Consider the following 21,831-nt stretch of genomic DNA (forward strand, 5'->3'; position numbering starts at 1 on the left):
CCCAATTTTTTTTTTTTTTTTTTTTTGTAATATACCACGTTGGAGAGACGAACAAATGCCAGCAAAGACGTTGGCCCCGAGAAGAAGAACAAAACATTTTTTATAAGAATATGGAAACTTTTAAACCTAATAAATGAATTTGAGCGGTTACAATTAAAATAAAATAAAATAAATAACAAAAAAAAAAAAAACTCTTTTACTTCCAGTTGAACGGGTGAATTAAGCAACCCAACTAAAGTTCAACTCAACCGAATAAATTGGGTCATCCAATTATTTTTTTAATTATTTTAAAAAATCATACTTATCCACAATACATCATATTATTAGTAACTAAATTATCATAATACTTAAATATAAAAAATTTATAAATTATAACGGCGTCACTGACATCAGTTATAAGGTAAAATTGTGTTTGATTGAGTTGTAACCCATTTTTTCGAGTTGAATTAAAAAATTGAATTTTTTATTCTTTCAAAATTCGCCAAATTTAAATTAAAAAAAAAATAATTGAATTCAATTTTTATGGTTTAGATTTGGATACTCGAGTTATGGAGTTAAAGTGAACACAAAATATTAATTTTTTTTTTTAATATAAATTAAATCGAGTTGAACGTCCCCATCTTATGAAGTCACGTGACTAGGCTGTTCTCAAACGTGGACCGCATGTGCTAGTGCGTCACACGTCAGCAGTCGGCACCGAAAATTAAAAAAACCCAAAAGATTAAAAATTAAAAAAGATAATCGATATGCTCTGTGTGTGTGTGAATTATTCCTATTTAAATATGGAAAAAAAAAATCCAGTGCGGGAATTTTTATTTAATTTAGGTCAAACTGATTGCGATGGGAGCCGATCAGAAGATCACAGCCGTTGATTCACGAGGAACATGATAGATTAGACTAGACTAGATTTTTTCCCCTATATGGGACCCACCAAATCTAGTGATGAATTTTTCTTGTCCACCGAAGGGCGAAGTGGACATTCTACCGGAGGTTCTATTTCCTATATTTCAATAATCATGACTTCTTGTCTTTTACATTATATTTATTTTATATTAAATTTATACTGGTCAATTTAAACATAACTCAACATTTTTGAATATTTTATCAAAAAAACTTGAACTAAGGATAATATTGTAATTTTGTCTATAGACGTAACATATTTATAGTGCACGAGAGTGACAATTTTGTAATTTTGTTTATAACAATTACGACAATATCAATGGACATAACATGCCCGTCCCATAGTGTGCGAGAATGATTCCTCAACCAGCTTGTTGACTTCTCTAATTAACACTAAGTCATGTTTGACCATATTGAAATAAATATTATTATTATTGAAATGGACGCAAAATTAAAGTTTTCCATTAGGTCCTGTCAAATTGTGGCATTGGGCCACCAACATGGGCCGAGCATGGCCCTGCTTGGTAGAATGGGCTGGGCCCGAATTTGACAAATGACTGAAATACCCATTGTATTAGGAAATAATTTGTAGTTTTAGCCACATTTAATACAAATCTAAAAATAGCAAAACATAATTTCTTCAAAATCTTAAAATAAAATTTAGTAAATGACTGAAATACCCAAATCTAAAAGGTGGTCTAATACCTAAATTAGGAAATAATTTATTTGAATCTAAGACTCAAATAATAATTATATAAAATCCCAATTATTGGACACAAAAACTATAAATTATAAATTAATTCTAAAAAAAATATATAAATAAATGTCTTGATGACTGACTTATGTTTTTGTACTGGATCACAGTTGTCGACCTCTAATCAAGCTACGAGTACAAGTAGATAGAGCGGCTAGGACCGATAAAGATTTCATGACAGACCATGAATGAGTTGATCATACACATCTTTGAACCGTACGAGCACGTCTTCTGTCACTCTCCATTACGCTTACGACTTTTTTCTCCAATCCAACTAGCTTTGGCTCCAGCAAACCGAAGAAGCGTGGAAGGACTTTATCTGCTTTTGATGGGTTAAATTCTTACTAGGGTCAATGTGTGGTTAAGTTTACCAAAGGGGTTGATGACTTTTATTTTTGTGGGTCAACTATGAATTATAAGACATTCAAATCAAAGAAGATTTCCAATGCAACTTAGGGTAGAACCCACTAGATGAAGTTGACCACTCTTTTCATCCCCTTTTCTTTTTTTAATTTATTATTATTATTTGGCTTATATTCTCTTATTTAAAAAGGAAAAAAGAAAATAATAATTTAATTCCATAAAATACCAAATAATAGAGATGCCTTTCTACATAAAACAATTAGTAAATTACAAAAAGAAAATAAAAATAAAAATTAGACTTAATTAAATATTATGGCCTTTACGACTATCGTTTTAGATTATTAAGCTATTTGTTGAATTTCTTCCAATATTCAATAAATAATAAATAAATAAATTTAAATCTGTCGTAAATATTATCGAGATATATATAATTATTAGTGATGGATACGAAAAAATTGTAAGAACAATAAAAAAAATTAAAAAGATCTATATTAAATTCGCTCGTGCCATTTTCACCCTTTTTTTTTAAATATTAAAAAAAAAAGGTAAAGTTGGGTTGTAATTGATAAGGAAAGATCTTAGAAAATGGAATAAAATTAAAAAACAAAGGTGTGGATAACAGCTTCAAAAGTGGTTGAACCATTCAATTGTTCATCGTTCAACCATAAAATAAATATACCCACTTTTAAAATTCCTCTTTATCTTTTCCTCTCAATTTTTTTTAAATATTCACAATTTTTGAGAGTATATAAAAAATAATATAGAATTAATTACAGTTGAGTTAGGTTCATATTGACATATTCATAATTTAGAGAATTTTGATGGATTTTTATTATAAAAGTTAATAAATAGACGATACGAGCACGACTATACTACTTCATAATCTTCACGTACACATTGATTACTAGTGCTACATACCATTATTATAGATAACTCAGACTCATCCAAATTGAGTCCAAATGATGTGTTAATGGAAGAAGTAGAGTAACATAGATTAAGAAAAGAGTTTAATTTTGACCAAAAACGAAGAAGAAAGAGCGGCTTGAAATTCCGTGTACTAAGATTCTCCACAAACCTCAGCTTCAGCTTCCATTACTCTTAATTGTTGTCACAGCCTGTGGCATTCAAGCGCTTTGCTTACAGTTAATATCAACACACACTATTCTTTGCCTCCGCATCTGGTAACTCCGCCGGTGAGAAGAGTCCAAAAAGAGCAAGACTCCCAGATGGGTTTGACCCGAGTTCTGGGCTGACCCAGTAAGAACAATCGCTTCATTTTCTCCATCATTCCTTACCCATTTCAGTATTTTTTTTTTTTTCTCTCTAATTCCTCTTTTCTTCTGTAATTTCTCTGGTTTTGATTCTGGGGTTTCTGTTTTGTGGTCAATTTTGTGGACTGATTAGATGTTCCTGTTTTGATTATATTGATGATGTCTTTGTGACCGTGGATCTTACGGTTTTCATTTTGTTGTTGTAAATTTTTGTGAATTCTTGAAAACGATGATCCATAGTTGATTGTTGAGCGTGTGCGACGGTTCAAACGGGTGGGTTCTGATTTGGTGTTTATCTATCAAATTTTAGTCAGGATTCCATGGATTTGAACGATGAGGGATAATAAGAGAGAAGAACTGATGGATTTGATCTTCAGTGAGGAGGAATTTGAACGGTTCTACGATACTCGTGAGGAGATCTCCTCTGTGTCTGATTGGGGATCTGATTGCTCTGAGATTTGTAGTACAAGTTTTGGGGATGATAAGGATGTTCTTGAAAATTTAAGCTATGGGGGATGGATGAGAGACCTGGAAAGTGTTTATGAGCGCAGAAACAAGTTCTTCAAATGGATGGGTTTGGATTTGGATCAAAATTTTGATATCAGAGATGAAGAGGAAGGTGATTCGTGTCGATGGGTTCATCGGGACAGAATTCGGGAAGATCGTGGAACGGTGTTGAGACTTTCTGGTTCTGTTGGGGAGTTCTCTTCAAGTCTTACTATGTCTTCCATGTTAAACGAGGCTCCGGAATCATCAGGAAATGTTGCTGTGGAGGAGAATTGTACTATTAGGAATTTGGACAATGGGACTGAGTTTATTGTGGATAGTTTCAATGAGGATGGAGCGTTGAGCGTGTTACGGGAAGTTGGTTCGAACCGATCCTTTAGTTTTGATGAGTTCGAGAGAAACATTGGGCAGTCTCCCTTGGTTCGGAAACTCTTTCGGAAAAACGTTGAAAAGGCTGGACCTATAGTCAATGCCAGGAAAGAAGCGAAGAAGGGTTGGATGAGAAAATTGGGTACGGTTGCTTGTATAGTCGACAATGGGGAGGGCGCAACAAAGAGCAGTGTTTCCAATTCATCGTCTAAGACGGGGATACAACAAGTTCGTGTTCATCCATATAAAAAGAACTCCAAGGAATTATCATCCCTTTTTGTAGGACAAGAATTCGAAGCACATAAAGGGTCGATTTCTACAATGAAGTTCAGTTTTGATGGACGATACTTGGCTACTGCTGGTGAAGATGGCATTGTGCGTGTATGGCAAGTGAGTGAGGATGTGAAATTCGATAATTTCGACATTCACGATGTTGATCCTTCCTCTTTATACTTCTCAATGAATCACTCGTCCAAATTAGAACCCTTGGATGTGCCAAATGAGTCTGTAGGCAAGACGAAAGTGAAGAGATCATCAAGCACGGCGTGTGTAATTTTCCCACCAAAGCTATTTAGAATATTGGAGAAACCTCTGCACGAGTTCTCGGGACACAGTGGCAAGATCTTGGATCTATCTTGGTCGAAGAAAGGGGTCAGTATACCGAACCACCCCTTCGTGGGCATTTATTTGAATTTATATCTTCAGGATATATGCTTATGGTTGCCATGAATCATGATACCTCTAATGCTCTTGAAATGGCCACTAATTTTGTGTTCTATGCAGCTTCTGCTATCATCTTCTGTCGATAAGACAGTACGTCTTTGGCAGCTGGGACGTGACACATGCCTAAGAGTTTACTGTCATAATAACTATGGTAGACTTCTTCGACATACGTATATCTGTGTTTGTTGAATGCTTGATTTCGCATTAATATTGATGATTCATTTGCATCGTTTGCAGTAACATGTGTTAGTTTCAACCCTCAAGATGAAAATCACTTCATAAGTGGCTCGATTGATGGTAAAGTTCGGATCTGGGAAGTTCTTGCTTGTCAAGTGGTTGATTATATTGATATCCGTGAGATTGTAAGCGCTGTCTGTTACAGACCGGATGGAAAGGTTTGATATAGTTTTGTCATCTTCGTGTTCTTTTGTTTGTCGACCCCATCCCGGTTTGTGTTATATTTCCTACCTTCTTATTTTACTTGTTTGTAGGGAGGAATCGTGGGATCCATGACCGGGAACTGCCGTTTCTATAATATTATAGGTACGCGTACTAATCCTTTTTGTTCTTTCTCTTTATGTTGTGTTATTATTCTTTTAATTAATATAATCTACTTGATATGCATAGAACTCCTTGGAAATGCTAAGGTTTGCCTCTAGTTCCAATTTATTTGTGTAGTGTGATATGACTTTCTTAGTTGCAAGACGAGTTGATTGACTGTCATAAATCAGTGTGAGATCCCACATCGATTGGAGAGGGGAACGAGACATTTCTTATAAGGGTGTGGAAACCTCTCTATAGTGGACATGTTTTAAAATCTTGAGTGGAAGCCCCAAAGAGGACAATATCTGGTAACAGTGGGCTTGGACTATTACACAGGGTATAAGAGCCAGACACCAGGCGGTGTGCCAGCGAGGACGTTGGACCCCAAGGAGGGTGGATTTTGAGATCCCATGTCGGGTGGAGAAGAGAAGAGAACATTTCTTATTAGGGTGTAGAAACCTCTCCCTAATGGACGCATTTTAAAACCTTGAGGGGAAGTCTCATAGAGGACAATATCTGCTAGCGGTGAGCTTGGGCTGTTACAAATGGCATAAGAGCCAGATATCGGACGGTGTGCCAGCGAGAACGCTGGGCTCCCAAGAGAGATCGATCACGAGATCCCACATTTGTTGGAAAGGGGAACAGAACATTTCTTATAAGGGTGTGAAAACCTCCCCATAATGGACGCGTTTTACACCTTGAGAGGAAGCTCTAAAAAAGATAATATCTACTCGTGGTGGGCTTGGGCTGGGTGTGATGTAGGGTACGATTGTACAAATCAAGGCCTCTCAACTTCAAGCTCCATAAATCCATACTTATTAAACTGTGAGCCAAATTTACTTTTGGAAAAATTGCACAAACCATCCCTAAACTATAGGGTTGTTACAATCACACCCCCGAACTCTTAATTTGGTCGATCACCCTATGAACTATGAGATTTGCTACAATAACAACCGTAACCTTTTAATTTGATCGATCACTCTAGTAGTTTGTGCTATTGCAATCAGCCTCTTCGGTCAGTATTGATGTTGAGTTTATTTAATATTTTATGGATTCAGATAATCGATTGGAGCTCGATGCTCAAATATGCTTAAACGGGAAAAAGAAGTCGTCTGGGAACAGAATAATTGGCTTTGAGGTATTTATGTGGGCATCCAAAAGTCTTCCCAGCATATCGATTTGGTTCGCTTTTGTATTAATGCTATTTTGTTTTTACAGTTTTCGCCTAGCGACCCGAGCAAACTAATGGTTTGTTCTGTCGATTCACTGGTTCATATAATTTCTGAGGGCGATGTCATTTGCAAATTCAAGGGTATGCCAATGGTTTCCTCTTTCGGGTTAATGCCAACGAAGAACGAAACAGAATCGTTAACTTTCTTCCCCTGTTTCTCTTGTTAGGTCTTAGAAATGGTGGAAACAAGATGTCTGCTTCTTTTACATCTGATGGAAAGCATATTGTTTCAGCCAGTGAAGAAAATGTCTATGTTTGGAACTATAATTGTAAGGACAAAGCATCTCGGAAAAAGAAAATTTGGTCGTCCGAAAGTTTCTTCTCTCGTAGCGCGGCAATAGCCATACCTTGGTCTGGTGTGAAAATCACGCCCGAACCGCCATTGTCCCCAACACAAGTTTGCAACACAGCAGGAAGTATCCTCGAAATGGAGCCAAAGTATCCCGATGACAATGGTGATAGAGAACACAAGGTTCCATCATCTTCACCGGATTGCTTCTCTCTGAGTCGCACGCTATTTCCCGAGTTGCTCAAAGGAACTGCAACTTGGCCGGAGGAAAAACTCCATGATTCTAGCTCAATAACCACCCCTTTCCCTTCAATGTGCAAGACTGAGTTCAAGCTTTTGAAGAATGCTTGCCAGAGCATGCTTAGCTCTCCGCATATGTGGGGTCTCGTGATCGTAACCGCTGGATGGGACGGACGAATCAGAACATTTCTCAACTACGGTTTGCCTATTCGGTTATGACTCAATTCTCTTGAAATCACTTAGTCAACAGTAGTAGCCTGCCGAGTTAAGGGGAGTTCATGAATCATGAACCACCCTCAATATATCATTCCGACCTGACTGAACCATCTTGTTTATATGATTTAGTTAAACATCCCGTGCAGGTCTTCGATATTATCGGTATAGTACAGGTTTAATTATATGATTACATGATTCTTTTATTTGTGAAGGCTGTGGGAGCCTGGTTTCAGGAAATAGAAAGAAGAAATAGGTATTAGGTACTCAAAAGAGGCAATGGTCCTTCCATTATATGTGTATAATAGAGGCATCTATCTGGTGGGGCTTTTGGCTCTTGCTGTCGCTAAATTTGGATATCTGTGAGTTTATATTTCCATTCAATGAAGGAAATTGATTGTCCTTGGCTTTGATTATGACATTGATCTGCTGCTGTTCTGTTTCTGTTCTGTTCTTTCTTCTGGGATATGTTTACGAACTTCATTCTATCAGTCAACCAGCTTGCTTTCTAATTGACTGTGATACTCAAAAGAAACAGGAAGGGCTCATGACATTTATATATTGTTTGGAACTCATACTCAAACCTTTCTTGTAGGGTTGTCCTTATAGTTGAAATGGGACAGTGTTCAAACTCTTAGAGTATGCAGCATGTCTCCACTTTGACCAAACCAGCCCAAATGGTAAGATTCTACCAAGGTGGGTTCAAAACATTTTTTATAAGGGTGTGGAAATCTCTTCTTAGTAAGACGCGTTTTAAAATATTGAGGAAAAGCCTAGAAGGGAAAGTCTAAAAAAGACTATTAGCTAGTGGTGGGTTTGAACTGTTACAAATGGTATTAGAGTCAAACACTGGTTGGTGTGTCAGCGAAGACGCTGAGCCTTAAGAGAGGTGGATTATGATATCCCACATCGATTGGAGAGGGGAACAAATCATGACTTATAAGGGTGTGGAAACCTCTTTCTATTAGATGCATTTCAAAATCTTGAAGGATAAGCCCATAAGGGAAAGTCCAAATAAGACAATATTTGCTAACGGTATCAGAGCCAGATATCGGTCGATGTGTCAGTGAGGATGTTGGGTTTCAAGAGAGATGGATTGTGAGATCCCACATCGGTTGAAGAGGAGAACGAAACATTTCTTATAAGGGTGTGGAAATCTCTTCCTAGTAGACGTGTTTTAAAACCGTGAGGCTGACGCGATACATAACAGGCTAAAGTGGACACAATATCTGTTAGCGGTGGGCTTAGGCTATTACACAAGCAGTCGAACTATTTTTTGTCCATGACAGAGCTGATTCAAATGGCTTAATCTCTGAGAAAATAACAAAATTAGTATCAAATCAAATTGTGAAAATAGAAAAGTGTCTGATATGGTTTAGGGTTTGATAGCATTTTTGGGAATAGAGAGTGCCATTTGGGCATTAAATTGAAAGTGTAATGCAGGCAGCTGTCAAGAGCATAGGGGTTGGTGGTTCAGCTTTGCCTTTCAACATACCCTACACAAATAATGCACATCCTCTTCTCTTCTCCAAATCAATTTCCAATTCACTTTCCATTGTTATGACCACATTATTGTTGTGTAGGGTAGGTTGCAATCCAAGGGATACCCTTAAATTTCACCCGTTCATACTAATTATAGGTCGTTCTTGCCATTTTTTTTATGTCTTTCTAAACTCAACGTCACATACGATAGGGTTAAGAAATTCAAATATGTGGCCCTTTAGTCAAGGGTATGTACTCTAAATCGCTAAGAAACTCGAATCTCTGACCTCTTAGTCAAGGGTATATATCCTAAACTATTAAGAAACTCTTAACTTCTAACCTCTTGGTCGTTGGTATATACCCTAAACTAAACTAACTAAGGTTAAATATGTATTTAGTTAAGGTTAGGGCTAGGGTTTGGGTGTTTGTTTGGTAAATTTTTGTGATTTTAAAATTTAGATTTGGTGAGGTATTAATTGTGACATTTATTCTTGATTTAATAAAAATTGAATTTTTGTGGTAAAATAATTTTACCTCTTCTAATTTTCCAACTTTAGTTTTTATGTTGGTATTGGTGGAAAAAGAAATAGGAGAAAAAATGTGCAATTTTTCTAAATATAAGAATATATTACTTTTTCTTTTTTAAAAAACTACCAAAATATTCAAAATTTTAAAAGTGGGGATAACTTCTATGAATCACTCAATTATTATTTAACATTTGAGATATTTTTAAATTTTCTTTTTGGGTTAAAATATGGTTTTTTTTTAATTTTTGAATTTTTAATAAATCTTAAATTTAGTCGTAATTATTAATTTATTTAAAAAAAAAAAAAAAACTACAAGCATTTCTTTTATAAATTTTGAAAGAAAATCTATTTAGATATTGTGTTTTTTATACTAGAAAATTATTATTATTATTATTTTATAAATTATGATAAAAATTATCTTTGAGTGATTTTAATAAATTTTAGAAACTAAAATAAAATGGAATGCGGAGCTGTAACCAAAATATTTGAATTTAAAGAAACTCCAAATTAAATACGATTAAGGTTTAATTAAATATTTAGTCAGTAACTACGACTATATAGGATACTCGGAATAACATTATAAATTGAGATCCAATTCCCAAACACATTCAAAAACACTGAAAAAAATGAAACGAAACTCTATTTCTCGTTGCACCATTTTTTCAACTTTCTATTTTAGATCACCGATCAAACTCAGCTCGAGTTCTTCCCCTTTTTCAATTCTTTCTCTATAAAAAAGAGAGTATATTGTGTTGCTCCACAGCTCTCACTCTCTAAGAAATGGGAAGAACATCATCATGTTGTTCCAAAGGAGGCTTACACAAAGGGCCATGGACTGCTAGAGAAGATGCATTGCTTGTCAGCTATATTCAACAACATGGTGAAGGCCATTGGAGAGCCTTGCCAAAGAAAGCTGGTGAGTTCTTCAATCTTTTCTTCTCCATTCATGGAGTTATTTCTTAAAACGCTCTCTATGAATGAATTTAGGTTTGCTTCGATGTGGAAAGAGTTGTAGATTGAGATGGATGAACTATCTTCGACCCGACATTAAACGTGGCAACATAACCCCCGACGAGGACGACTTGATTATAAAACTACACACTCTACTTGGCAACAGGTGGTCTCTCATTGCCGGTAGGCTTCCTGGCCGAACCGATAATGAGATAAAAAACTACTGGAATTCCCATCTAAGCAAAAAGTTGGCAATAACCAAAGACAATGCAGGAGAGGCAAAGGAGAAGATCATCACTACAAACTCTCCAAATGGAGAGACATCAGACAGTAGAAAACCGGCCCGAGTTTCGAACGGCGATAACTCGGGCAGTGGCATGGCAAGCGGGCTACCTTTTTTGTCGGGAAATCAAGGAGGTGGCGGCGAGACCGATCGGTTGGCTGTGAATGGAGGAGGAGAGATTGAGAAGCTGAAAGGAAGGGAAGAAATGGAAGAAAGTGGGGATCTTTTTGGTGGGTGTGAAGTTTTCTATGAAGGGTCGTGGAACTGTTCTGAAAATGGAGAAAGAATTGAAGAGGTTGAAGATGATTCTTATCAACAGCTACTCAGCCTGCAGGGAGAAGATTACATTCAGTTAGAGTCCTTCATTGATTACTTCTTAATTTGATTCTTTCTCTCCTCTTTCTCTCTCTACTGTATATTTCATTATATATATATATATATATCCAGTTTTGGTTTGGTGGATTTGAAGTTGAATGATTATTAAATATATTGCCTTCATTACAAAAAGTGGCTCTACTTTCTATTACAAGTGCGTTGCAGTATCTTTGGGTTATTTTAGTAAGGGTTACTGTTCAGAGAGTGCATGGCCAATTGCACTGTGGTAGATGTCCAATGGTCTACTCTAAATTGAGTATCAAATATAAATGAATTATAAACATCGTTACCGGCAATGAGTCATCAGTGTCGTGACACCCAAGCATGATTCATAACTCGACTGGTTAAGACACATGCTCTCGATCAAATCAGCCATCAATGACTTGATTTGACCCTCCAAATCCATGTGTGGCTGTTTAACTCTATAGACTTCTTCTGTACACATTTTCAAGGAATTAAAATAATTCATGCATGGATGCAATGCCAGACATGAAGACAGAATTCAAAAGGGCCATAAATCACCCCAGACTGACCTTCGAGCTTGATGATGTGAAGTAGGATTTTTACTCTGTGTTGCAATGACTCGCTCAAACGATCCCTCCGAGGCATCCAGTTTTGTAGATCGACAAATATCCATCAATACATGCCTGCCCTTCGAATTGGTGAAAATACAATCCTGCCCCAACCACCACCAAGATCAGCAAGCGCCTAATCTCCTTGTTCCTCTCCTCCCTCTTCTCCATCTTCATCAAGAGTTTCAGTTTCCATGGCATCAGAATCATATGTATCTGGATCCACTTCTTGGTATGGAACAATATCTTGTGTGTTCAACTTTATTAGATCCTCTGCCATGGGCAAAGTAAGGATAATAACAAATAGAACAATTTAATGAAACTGTAGCCAATGTAGCCAATGGAGAACAGTTGAAAATTTTAGTTGTCTTCGTTTACAGGCTGGTTTAAAGAGAAACGAAGGATATATTATATTATATTCATTAAATGTTCACCGTAGTCGATCTCTAGATCTTCTGGATTTCTTTTGGCATGCTGTTCCTTTAGCTCCTCGAATCTCATGCCGTCGAGAGGCCATGGTTCCCTGGATAAATAAAAGTGAAGTTTAGAAAATGAAGAGAAATATGTTTACGGTATTGAGAGTCTACAAATAGTAATAAAGCTGAGGACATGAGGTTGGAGAAACTAAAGATATACACGAACAAACTTCTAAAAATCAACACAATATCATTTGAACGATCCTATTACTCTTAAGAGAACTGAACCTCAGAACTTTGAGATCATGAAAACAGAAAATAAAATTAACTCACCGAGGGCGTTGTCCGAGCCTGAAAGCAACGAAAGGAAAATTTTCATCCTCGAAGCCTCTTAAGGATTCACCCTTGGAACGCTACACAAAATAAGGTAAAAGATAATATGCGAAGGTATCTCAGATCCATATATTTTATTAAACACTGAGGGTGCAACCAGATTCTTCATAAGAGCATTCAAGATCCACAATAAAAGATGGAAAATCGCTTTCCCCAAAAAATTTCTTTTACTTTCTTTTTTAAAGAACTCGACATATAGAACTGAATGAATTTACGTCATCTAAGAAACTTCTTGAATATTAATCATAATTAAGCATACAAAACATAACAAAGTAAATTTGATATACTCATTTTATGTGTTCAGATACTACCCCTTTAGATGATCATTAGGCATTCACTATCACACAGACTTAACACTGAGTGGTATATCTCAGGTATTTCGAGCCACTAGAAAAATAAGAGATGGGTGCAAGATCCAAAAGCGAGAAGGCAAATTGTCGGTCACGAAAAGCAAACAGAGAAATTGAACACATGAACATTGCAACTTCTCTTGTAAAAAATGATCAAATATCCATGTTAAGCATAAGATAACATACAGCTGACAACATGAATGCTTAAGAAACAGGGGATTGAATGCTAAGAAGAGGAACCTTGTAAGCTCGTTGCGTAGATGTCCTCTCCAACTGCTGAACAAAATGGCAATACTTCCCAGAATTCTCTAATGGACATTTTCCATCATGAGGACACTGATTAGAAAGATAGAAGCAAGTACAGAATATTAAGCAGATTAGTACCAAGGAAAAAATTATACATATATCAAAAAAGGTAAGTATGGGTGGAGTATTTCAAAATTATAAAACCAAGAGAACAGAGAAAGAACCTGTTATACTCACAGGAGCAACTACATATGCACCGCGTTTTTGAGTTACCAAGTCCTTAGAAGACATTCTTGTTGTTTTCAGATTCATACCATTTCTATATATCAGGAGAAAACGCAATCATTAATGAGTAAAAAATGATCCACTGTCAAATAGATGCAATAAAAATATCAACATACCCTTGTTTCCATCCACAATATATTAGATCAAATTGAGATATGATATTAGATCCATGTGGTGTTCAAGGTTCAACCAAGACCTAAATCACGTTCACATTTCGTAAATTACATGAAGAAAAATTACACTTAAGACTGCAAAGGCCAAAACAGAACCAGTGAAACAGGATGTAGGCTTGCAAGAACTAAAGTTTTGGAAAAGAAATTCCTGCAATTTATGGTACTTCAAGGTTGTATATGTATGGCAAGAAAACGATCGCCAGAAAATTTTCTTATTACTTATAGATTAAATATACAGTCATATTATAAAAGAACAAGTATCAGAAAAAAGTTGGTATACTTGATGCCCAAAGCTAAAATTTTTACCAGAACATCTTTCGTAAGATTCCAAAGCTGGCGTACAATGGTTACCCTGTCCTTCAATGACGGTATCTCTCCGAGTACATAAGACTTGATCCCACAGATATAAGATGAAACATCGATTAGTACTCTGATCTACCAAGCTAAATTACCAGAATTTTTCATGCTTGCAGTGATTTCAGAGATATAAACAAAAGAAAACGGAAAAGAACAAAAGCCAGGGGCCAGGAGCTTCTTGCAAAGAAAAATGTTCCAAAACATACTGGTAAAGTATTTTGAAAGAGTTACTTACAGCAATAACAAGGTCATGTTCTCTCTCTCACTTACTAATATATTTGTTAAGCGCCTGAATGCTGTCATAACCATGAACAAGTGGCAAGTTCTTTAGGCCTAAAACAAATACAATGTGTAAATTTTGATGTATGTATAAGAAGAAAAACAAGTGTTCTACAATAAGTACCAGTTCAAAATTACAAATTGCAGCAAGAAAATGGAAAATTCCTCAATACGTTGTATCAAACTCCGCCCAGCATGTTGCATTGATTGTGATGGTTCTACTATATTAACTTTCTGTAATAGAATGGGGCCAGACCTCTCGCAGAGCCCTAAAAAAATGAATTAGATCACAATTGTGATGTCCCACATTGGTTGGAGAGGAGAACAAACCACCATTTATAAGAGGGTGGAAACCTTCCCCTAGCAGACTGGAAGCAGATGCGTTTTAAAGCCTAAAGAAGACAATATCTGCTAGTGGTGGATCTGGGCCGTTATAAATGGTATCAGAGCTAAACACCGAACGATATGTTAGCCTTCTCGCTGTTCCCCGAAGGAGGTAGACACGAGGCGGTGTGCCAGTAAGGACGCTGGGGCCCAAAGGGGGTGTATTTGGGGGCGGTCCCACATCGATCAGAGGAAGGAAAGAGTGCCAGCGAGGACGCTGGGCCCCGAAGAGGGGTGGATTGTGATGTCCCACATTGGTTAGGGTGGAGAACAAACCACCATTTATAAGGGTGTAGAAACCTTCCCCTAGCATACGCTTTAAAGCTTGAGAGGAAGCCCCGTTCCAATAATATAATCAGCTATTATAGGCTTATGACAGTCCATGCATTCTACATCAAATAAATGAATAAAGTAGCCTGTGAAATCAAGCATAACACTTTTTACCAGAAAGCTGAACCAGTGCCAGCACCAAAATCCAATACATTAGATGGAGAGAAATCGAGTAGCCTTCTACGGACCTAAGTGCATAACGTGTAAAAAAGGAAAAAGAAGTTATGAGAAAATCATTCCCAATCATAGAAACCGACCTGAATATGAGAATGACTTTAAATAAACAGCAAGCTCCCAAATATAATCATACAAGTTTCAGTAAGAACATGATTGAGTCTTAAATCGTTAAATCCTTTATGATAACTATCATGTGAAGGCTAATTCTTTCCACTAAATATTTCATCATATTCAAATGCGTTCTCATATGCTATTCAATTCCAGTTCATTTCTCGAATTTCTGAAGATGAAAGATAGCTAATATAGTGAGTTAGTAAGTAAGCAGAAACCTATGCTACCTCGTTAAGAACGGGAGGCGACGTAAGCAATCGTCTCATCGTCTCTGTACTGAAAGCCAATATCACCATAGCAACTCTTAATCTTCCAGCGCTTGGATTGCTCTACTGATTTCAGAGGATCTTCAACAAGTTCCTTTGAAGTGGTTGCTGCCAGGTGCAGATTAACATCCTTGATACCACTGAATGATTAAGACAGCCTCAGCACCTTCCTCTTCAAGTGTAGTACTTCTTGCTCTGGAATGCACAGAAAACGCCATGGAATGAGACGCAAAGAAAGAAACACAATCGCACAGAATTCCGAGGAAGAAACGAACGGAGGAAGTGTAACCTCGACGACGTAATTTATTTTTTAAATAATATTAAAAAAAATGGATAAAATGTAAAATTAATATTATTTTTATTAATTTAGCCATGCAATTATTTTTATTAATTTGGACATTTTCCCACATTTCGTCCATATTCCATAAAAACTCCGACCATTTTGCACCACCGCACTACCTCCCACCGTCGCCATTTGCTTCAAATCGCCGTCGAAGATCTTCCTCAACCACCTGAGCAGAGCGATCCTACAGAACATCACCAAGAAAGCTACCATCACCGAGCAATATGGGTGGAGTCAAGGGCATCAAGAGAATCCCTCGCATCAAATTCCCTAAACGACATCCCAACCCCTCTGGTTCGCTTCCATCTTCCCTTTTTTCTCGTTACTTTTGTTTATTTTGATCGATGATCTTCCTCAAACAAGGAAAATCATCTATACACATATGAAAATTGTCGTCCGTGTTTGTATTCGATCGTCTCTGTTTTTCCTTTCGTTGATTTTTGACTTGACCTGTATTTATGGCTTTGATTCTGTTTTACTGTGGTTTGTGCCATCGTTTGATTGCTTGTTTGCTTTTATGAACTGCTGTAGAGACTAAAGATTTTTGTTCTCTTTTCAATTTAATGGTTTAATCTTATGAGTGCTGGCTTGTCTTTGATATTTCTACATTTGATTAGCATTTTGTTAACCTAGATTTTGAAATCTAATGACACAGATTAGTAACCCAAGCATCACAGAGTTTAGAATGAAACTTGACTCAAAAAATGGGGAGGAAGAATTTTGTAAGAGTTTCAATTTGAGCCATAATTTTTTTTCTTATTTGATGAGGTTTGTATGAGAGGAAAGTTGATTTCTATGCCTTTTGGAATTCTGAAATGTGTGAAATTATGAATCCTTCTGTAAATTTATATGCCTATTTCATTACCTTCTGTTTGAAAAGAATGAACAGAAGAAGGGCTTGGCGATGTGTTAAAATTGTTTATCTGTTGATAATTTGATTTAATGGACACCAACCTGACATTGATGGATGATCATTAACGTTGAGTTGTACATGTTGTAATCTATCGATTGTCGAATTCTGTATTCGTGATGTGTTTCCTGAAGAAAGTTTTACAGGTTCTTCTTCGCAAACTCCATCGAGCAGTGGAGTGGATAGTCAAAATTTCATCTCATCCTTGAGTGAAACTGCCTCCAAAACTGTTGAAGGAAAAGCCTCCCTTCAGCCTAAAAGGACACCATTGTCCAATGAGGAGATTGAAGCTATTTTGGTAATAGAATCAATTCCTATTTGGTGGCTGCTTGCTTGCTTTTATCATTGCTGATTGATCTATTGTTTCTTATAATGCAATGTGCTTCAAGCTTTCAATTTGGACTTATTGCAAGAAAATCACCATGAGATGCATACCTTAAACCTTAAAAAATATGATCTGGTCACGTTCTGTACTTTAGTATGTGTATCGTTGTCGAAGTAATGACTAGCGAGTCGAGTGCACAAATCATTCGTTTGTGATTAGGAGGTTGTGTTTAGTTTGTTAGAGTTTGTTCGTTCATGGAACAAGGAGTTGATGCATTTTCGTCTAGTATTATTGTAAAGCCCGAGTAAAATAGGGATACATGAATGAGCTGAGACCACATTTGAATTTAAATGATCTTGAGGATATGATGATTGAGAAAGACTTTAAAAGAATTGACGTGACTATCTATGCCTACAAGGTATTGGGAGGGAGTCCCACATCGGCTAATTAACGGGATGATCATGGGTTTATAAGGAATAGATCTCCATTGGTACAAGACCTTTTGAGGAAACCAAAAGTAAAGTCATGAGAGCTTATGCTCAAAGTGGACAATATCATACCATTGTGGAGAGTCGTAGTTCCTAACACACGGTGCACCTTCCTTTTCAGTGGCTCAATTATAAAAACTTTAGAGTCAAACATGCTTAGTTTGGAGCAATCCTATATTGGATAGTCTCTTAAAAAAATTTCGGCGAAGCATGTAAGTGAAGACCAGGCGTGCTAAAATGACTCGTAGTGGTCTATGGGAATAATCTTCACTCTTAAAAGCAACAAGTAGGTAATTTCATATTGGGGGAACACGGGGTGTTACGATTATGCATTTCACTTGGATGTAGCGATGTTAACTTCTAGCATGATGATGTACGTTTAGCGGCACGCCCATATACTCCATATCCATGAAATCATTTCAAATTTTGATTACTAGAATGGCTTTGCATTCCCTGTGTTTGCTTTTGCTGGGATATTCTTACTTACAATTCTGTAACTTATTTGCAGCTGGGTGGCTGCGTCTGATGAGCCTTGAGAGTGAATAAAACTATGGTTCTGGTCATTCTTTTCTCCTTTTTCAAAAGTCATAGTTTCCAGTTTTGAATAATACTATGGTTCTGAGATTTCTATATGTAAATTGGTTTAAATCTTTAATAAGAGGAAGCTCTATACTTCTCGATCGTATGGAACAAGTATTCTCGAGGTTGTAGAACGTCTTCATTTGAGCTTGTGAAAGGTGTTCGAGTTCTGGTTGTTTGTCGCAGCTTGTAGTTTCTTAAGGTCACGATTGTTTCATACGAGTTGTGCTGTGTTTTTTTTACTGGAGGAATAATTTGTATTAAATTATTTATAACAACTATAAAGTGATGGGTATCGTTATGAGGGTGTAATGTCTAATCATACTTTTTGTAATTACACCGATAACTTTAGATTTTACACGAAATGAATAATATCATATTACAAAAAAAAAATTATTAATTACGAGATTTCCTTACATAAATTCTAAAAAATTATAGTCACAAGACATGCATCTAAATTTGTGTATCAGTTTAATTTGATTAGTAAGGGGGTGTATTTTTGGACAAAACTATTCTACTAGCGATAGGCGAAGAAGACGGAACTCTTCATGATTGACAAATGTTCATTTGTGATTGGTCTAAATTTAAGCTCATTTAAAAGGTTAAATATTAGTACTTTAGATTTAATCAATCTAAATTATATTCATAAAAATTTGTTTAAGCGCAAAAAATAATTGCAAAATTTTAATTAAAAAAAATACTAATTGGAGGGTAATATGGTCTTTTCATTATCAATTGTCATGATGAAAAAAGCACAACTACTGTACCGGACGCAAGAATCTTTTTGCTCTGAGTGGTCAAACGAAGCCACATTTCGTGAACTCCAGCTCCTCTCTCCCAAACAGGTGCGAAACTTTTCTTCTTTCCCCCCCTTTTTTCTGTGTTTAATTCTAGAGTTGCCCCAAAATTCTTCGGGAATCTGTTTGTTGTTTGATTATTGATGAACATCCGGATTCCGCCATGGAAATTGTTGCTTTTTTGGCTTTGTACTGAGAATCTCCCTTTAATTTTATCAGAAAAACCATGGTGATTTCTGGGTTTTTCTTTGAGATTTTAGCGAAATCTAAAGTTCTTCTGCTATCACCCCTTCTGAGTTAATAACTGAGTAATTTAGATTAGCCATGATCTGAGCGGATGGAGTTTCTTATTGCCATGGAATCTGTGTACTTTTCTAGATTTCGATAGAACAGATTTAAAAATAAGGAAATAGAACAATTAGTAAGCATAAATCACTTTCTAGGTTTTATTTCTTTCAAAATTTGCAGGAATATTATTTAGGGATGAATTGATTATGATATATCTTTAGTTTTCTGCTCAGAATTTCCTTGGTGTATTGTTTTTAAGTCTTAGTACATAAAACTTTTGGATGAAACTTAAACTAATCCATTGTCAATTAGGAGTAAAGTTTTTTCTCTTTCTTTTTAGCAACCATTGTCTCTTTAGTTGTGCAATTCCTGCTGCAAGTTACACTCATCTTAATGGATGATACCCCCACAAGGATAAAGATTATTCCAGATCACTTTCAAGTTTCAACTTCCGATTCAGACTGTTCTGGAAATAGGACCCCATCTTCATCCACAGAACACCCTAGAGTACACGATTCATCGAGGTAGTTATTTCTGACTTCTAGATTGGAGTGCAACTAAGAAAATTTGAGAGAAGAGACAACTAACTCATTGGATTATTGTTCTTGATTTGGTGTAGGATAGATCACATGACCATTCTTGGAATCGGCAAAAACTAAGAAGTGCTGCATTCATGTTGAACTTGCTGAGTTTTCGGCGCCTGTCGTGGGGTTCGGGCAGTGATGGTCAAGAAAAGGTAATTCGTCATACATGTTTGCAATGTTATTTGGTTAATTTTCTCATCCATTGCTGAAATGAATCTTCAAATTGCAGGTTGTGTTGACTGCTGTGGAAGTAGCAACATTGCGGTCGGAGATCGCCAATCTTGAAGAGCGGGAAGCTCACCTAAGAGCTCAGTAAGGAAACCCTTTATGCTTGTTGATAACTCCATCAAGTTCTTTTAGGCTCCATTTGATAAACCATTTGGATTTTGGTTTTTGGTTTTTTGTTTTTGAAAATGTCTTCATCTGCTTTTGAATCCTTATCAATATTCTAAAAACAAAAACAAGTTTTTTAAAATCTACCTTTTTCAGGTTTCAAAACTTGGCATGGATTTTGAAAACATGGTTAGAAAATAGATAACAAAACAAAGAAACTCATAGGTAGTAGTGTTTAGAGTTTTGTTTTCAAAAACCAAATGGTTATGAAAAAGCTTTAAAAGAATTTTCTTCTGAACAGGTTGGAACACATAGATGAAATTCTGCGGTCTGCTCGTCTGTCGGGCTATTTGTACATTCGATCCGTAATCACTTTTCCCCTATCTTCTTTCAACACTTCATATGTTTACTATAGCTTCTGTTGTACAATTGAATGCCTTTTTTTCTTTTTTGTGTGTCTTTTAGAGGTGGGAAGCTCTACCAGGAGAACCTCCGCCAATTGACGATACCGATGTCGATGATTGGCTTCCCCGCTTCGCTGTCCTACATGGAGAATGTATATATTTCTACTTATCATCTACAGGTACTCCAACCTCCTGCTGATAATCCTTTATTTTACATCCACTTTAGCAAGTATCATTTTTGAACACCTCTGGTTAATACCAATATATATAGATTTGTGTGAGATCCCACATCGATCGGAGAGGGGAACGAAGCATTCTTTATAAGGGTGTGGAAGTCTCTTCCTAACAGACATGTTCTAAAAACCTTGAGGCTGACGGTAATACGTAACGGGCCAAAACAGACAATATCTTAGAACAGTAGAAACTTATATCTACGGCATGTTACGTTATGCCATGTTTCAATGATATAAATGTGAACTAGAATAGGAGTGAGCTTTCAAATACTATTGTTCTTAGTATCATGAGGAATGGAAATATTGTTGTTGGAAAGTCGACTTATTTCGATATAACGAGGCCTTTAATCCGTTCGCTAATGAAATCGAACAACTTATGGACAGATATTAGCCCTCAGGATTCCACCCTTTTAGCTGACATTGTTGAAGTGGGTTCGCTGCCAAGCATTTCCCGCGAAGATGAAGATGTAAGATATGCATTCTACATCTCAACACGTCACGGGCTGCGATACGAATGCTCGAGCATTTCCAGGATTCAGGTATGTTTCTAGTTCGTTCCATGAGCTTTTTGGTTGAACTGAACATCGTACATAATAAATTATGGGGTTGAAGAAGTGGTTATTGGTCTGAGAATTCAAACCCTTTTCCATATTCTGTGTTTATCAGGTGGATTCTTGGTTATTGGCGTTGCAGAGTGATTGCAAGATGGGATGTGGAAATGGAACTTCTGATTCAAATAATGGAAATATTAATGTAAAGTAATTAAGAATGATTAACAAATTCTTTAGCACATAGTTGTACAGAACCCCACTTTTTTTCCTCTGCTTGTTTGCATCAATTCATTATTGAATACTCCTAAATTTGTCGCTGTATAAATTTTTATCATAAACTTAATTTTACCTTTAGCTCGAAAATTTGTTAACGTTTTCGTATGCTTTCAAAAAAAAATATATATATATATATAGCACAATTTTACAAAGAAATAGCCCGCTTGTTTCTCGAGAAGAGATTGAGAAACATGCTCAATATCATTTGATTGAATAGTTGATCCAGCTCCAGCTCCTTGTTGTTTGAAGAAGCTCTCCACTTCAATTCGTATACGAAAAGCAAATATGAGATGACAAATCCAGTCTTTTACAAAGATTTTACAAAGATTTTGAATAGCTGTTTCGAATTCAAGTTGATTA

General features: G+C 36.3%; 3 protein-coding genes and 1 pseudogene across 3 annotated transcripts; 3 read left to right on the forward strand and 1 right to left on the reverse strand.

Annotated features, from left to right (window-relative positions):
- The first annotated feature begins 3,033 nt into the window (after nt 1-3,033).
- Nucleotides 3,034-7,822, forward strand: LOC111469017. Its single transcript, XM_023114223.1, has 8 exons — nt 3,034-3,274; nt 3,599-4,815; nt 4,948-5,038; nt 5,125-5,282; nt 5,379-5,430; nt 6,489-6,568; nt 6,649-6,742; nt 6,829-7,822. Exons 2-8 carry the CDS (start codon nt 3,622-3,624, stop codon nt 7,407-7,409), a joined length of 2,250 nt encoding a protein of 749 aa, XP_022969991.1. The 5' UTR covers nt 3,034-3,274; nt 3,599-3,621; the 3' UTR covers nt 7,410-7,822.
- A 2,161-nt stretch (nt 7,823-9,983) lies between these two features.
- LOC111468870 (transcription factor MYB8-like) lies at nt 9,984-11,031 on the forward strand. Its single transcript, XM_023114002.1, has 2 exons — nt 9,984-10,328; nt 10,400-11,031. Exons 1-2 carry the CDS (start codon nt 10,193-10,195, stop codon nt 11,029-11,031), a joined length of 768 nt encoding a protein of 255 aa, XP_022969770.1. The 5' UTR covers nt 9,984-10,192.
- LOC111468871 lies at nt 10,764-15,916 on the reverse strand (annotated as a pseudogene).
- Nucleotides 15,917-18,762: 2,846 nt separating this feature from the next.
- On the forward strand, nt 18,763-21,558 carry LOC111469086. Its single transcript, XM_023114326.1, has 8 exons — nt 18,763-18,850; nt 19,431-19,614; nt 19,715-19,826; nt 19,904-19,986; nt 20,309-20,372; nt 20,473-20,590; nt 21,029-21,183; nt 21,311-21,558. Exons 2-8 carry the CDS (start codon nt 19,484-19,486, stop codon nt 21,404-21,406), a joined length of 759 nt encoding a protein of 252 aa, XP_022970094.1. The 5' UTR covers nt 18,763-18,850; nt 19,431-19,483; the 3' UTR covers nt 21,407-21,558.
- Nucleotides 21,559-21,831: the final 273 nt, after the last annotated feature.

Source organism: Cucurbita maxima, unplaced genomic scaffold (genome assembly GCF_002738345.1).
Source record: "Cucurbita maxima cultivar Rimu unplaced genomic scaffold, Cmax_1.0 Cma_Scf00038, whole genome shotgun sequence".
Classification (NCBI taxonomy): Eukaryota; Viridiplantae; Streptophyta; class Magnoliopsida; order Cucurbitales; family Cucurbitaceae; genus Cucurbita; species Cucurbita maxima.

What these genes read in the sequence shown, in the direction of transcription:
- LOC111469017 (XM_023114223.1), top strand. Translation starts at nt 3,622, where the DNA reads ATGAGGGATAATAAGAGAGAAGAACTGATGGATTTGATCTTCAGTGAG. An exon ending in TATCTTGGTCGAAGAAAGGG is followed by an intron (nt 4,816 to 4,947) that starts GTCAGTATACCG and finishes TGTTCTATGCAG; the next exon opens with CTTCTGCTATCATCTTCTGT. An exon ending in ACAGAATAATTGGCTTTGAG is followed by an intron (nt 6,569 to 6,648) that starts GTATTTATGTGG and finishes TTGTTTTTACAG; the next exon opens with TTTTCGCCTAGCGACCCGAG.
- LOC111468870 (XM_023114002.1), top strand. Translation starts at nt 10,193, where the DNA reads ATGGGAAGAACATCATCATGTTGTTCCAAAGGAGGCTTACACAAAGGG. An exon ending in AGCCTTGCCAAAGAAAGCTG is followed by an intron (nt 10,329 to 10,399) that starts GTGAGTTCTTCA and finishes GAATGAATTTAG; the next exon opens with GTTTGCTTCGATGTGGAAAG.
- LOC111469086 (XM_023114326.1), top strand. Translation starts at nt 19,484, where the DNA reads ATGGATGATACCCCCACAAGGATAAAGATTATTCCAGATCACTTTCAA. An exon ending in GCAGTGATGGTCAAGAAAAG is followed by an intron (nt 19,827 to 19,903) that starts GTAATTCGTCAT and finishes TTCAAATTGCAG; the next exon opens with GTTGTGTTGACTGCTGTGGA. An exon ending in CGAGCATTTCCAGGATTCAG is followed by an intron (nt 21,184 to 21,310) that starts GTATGTTTCTAG and finishes TGTGTTTATCAG; the next exon opens with GTGGATTCTTGGTTATTGGC.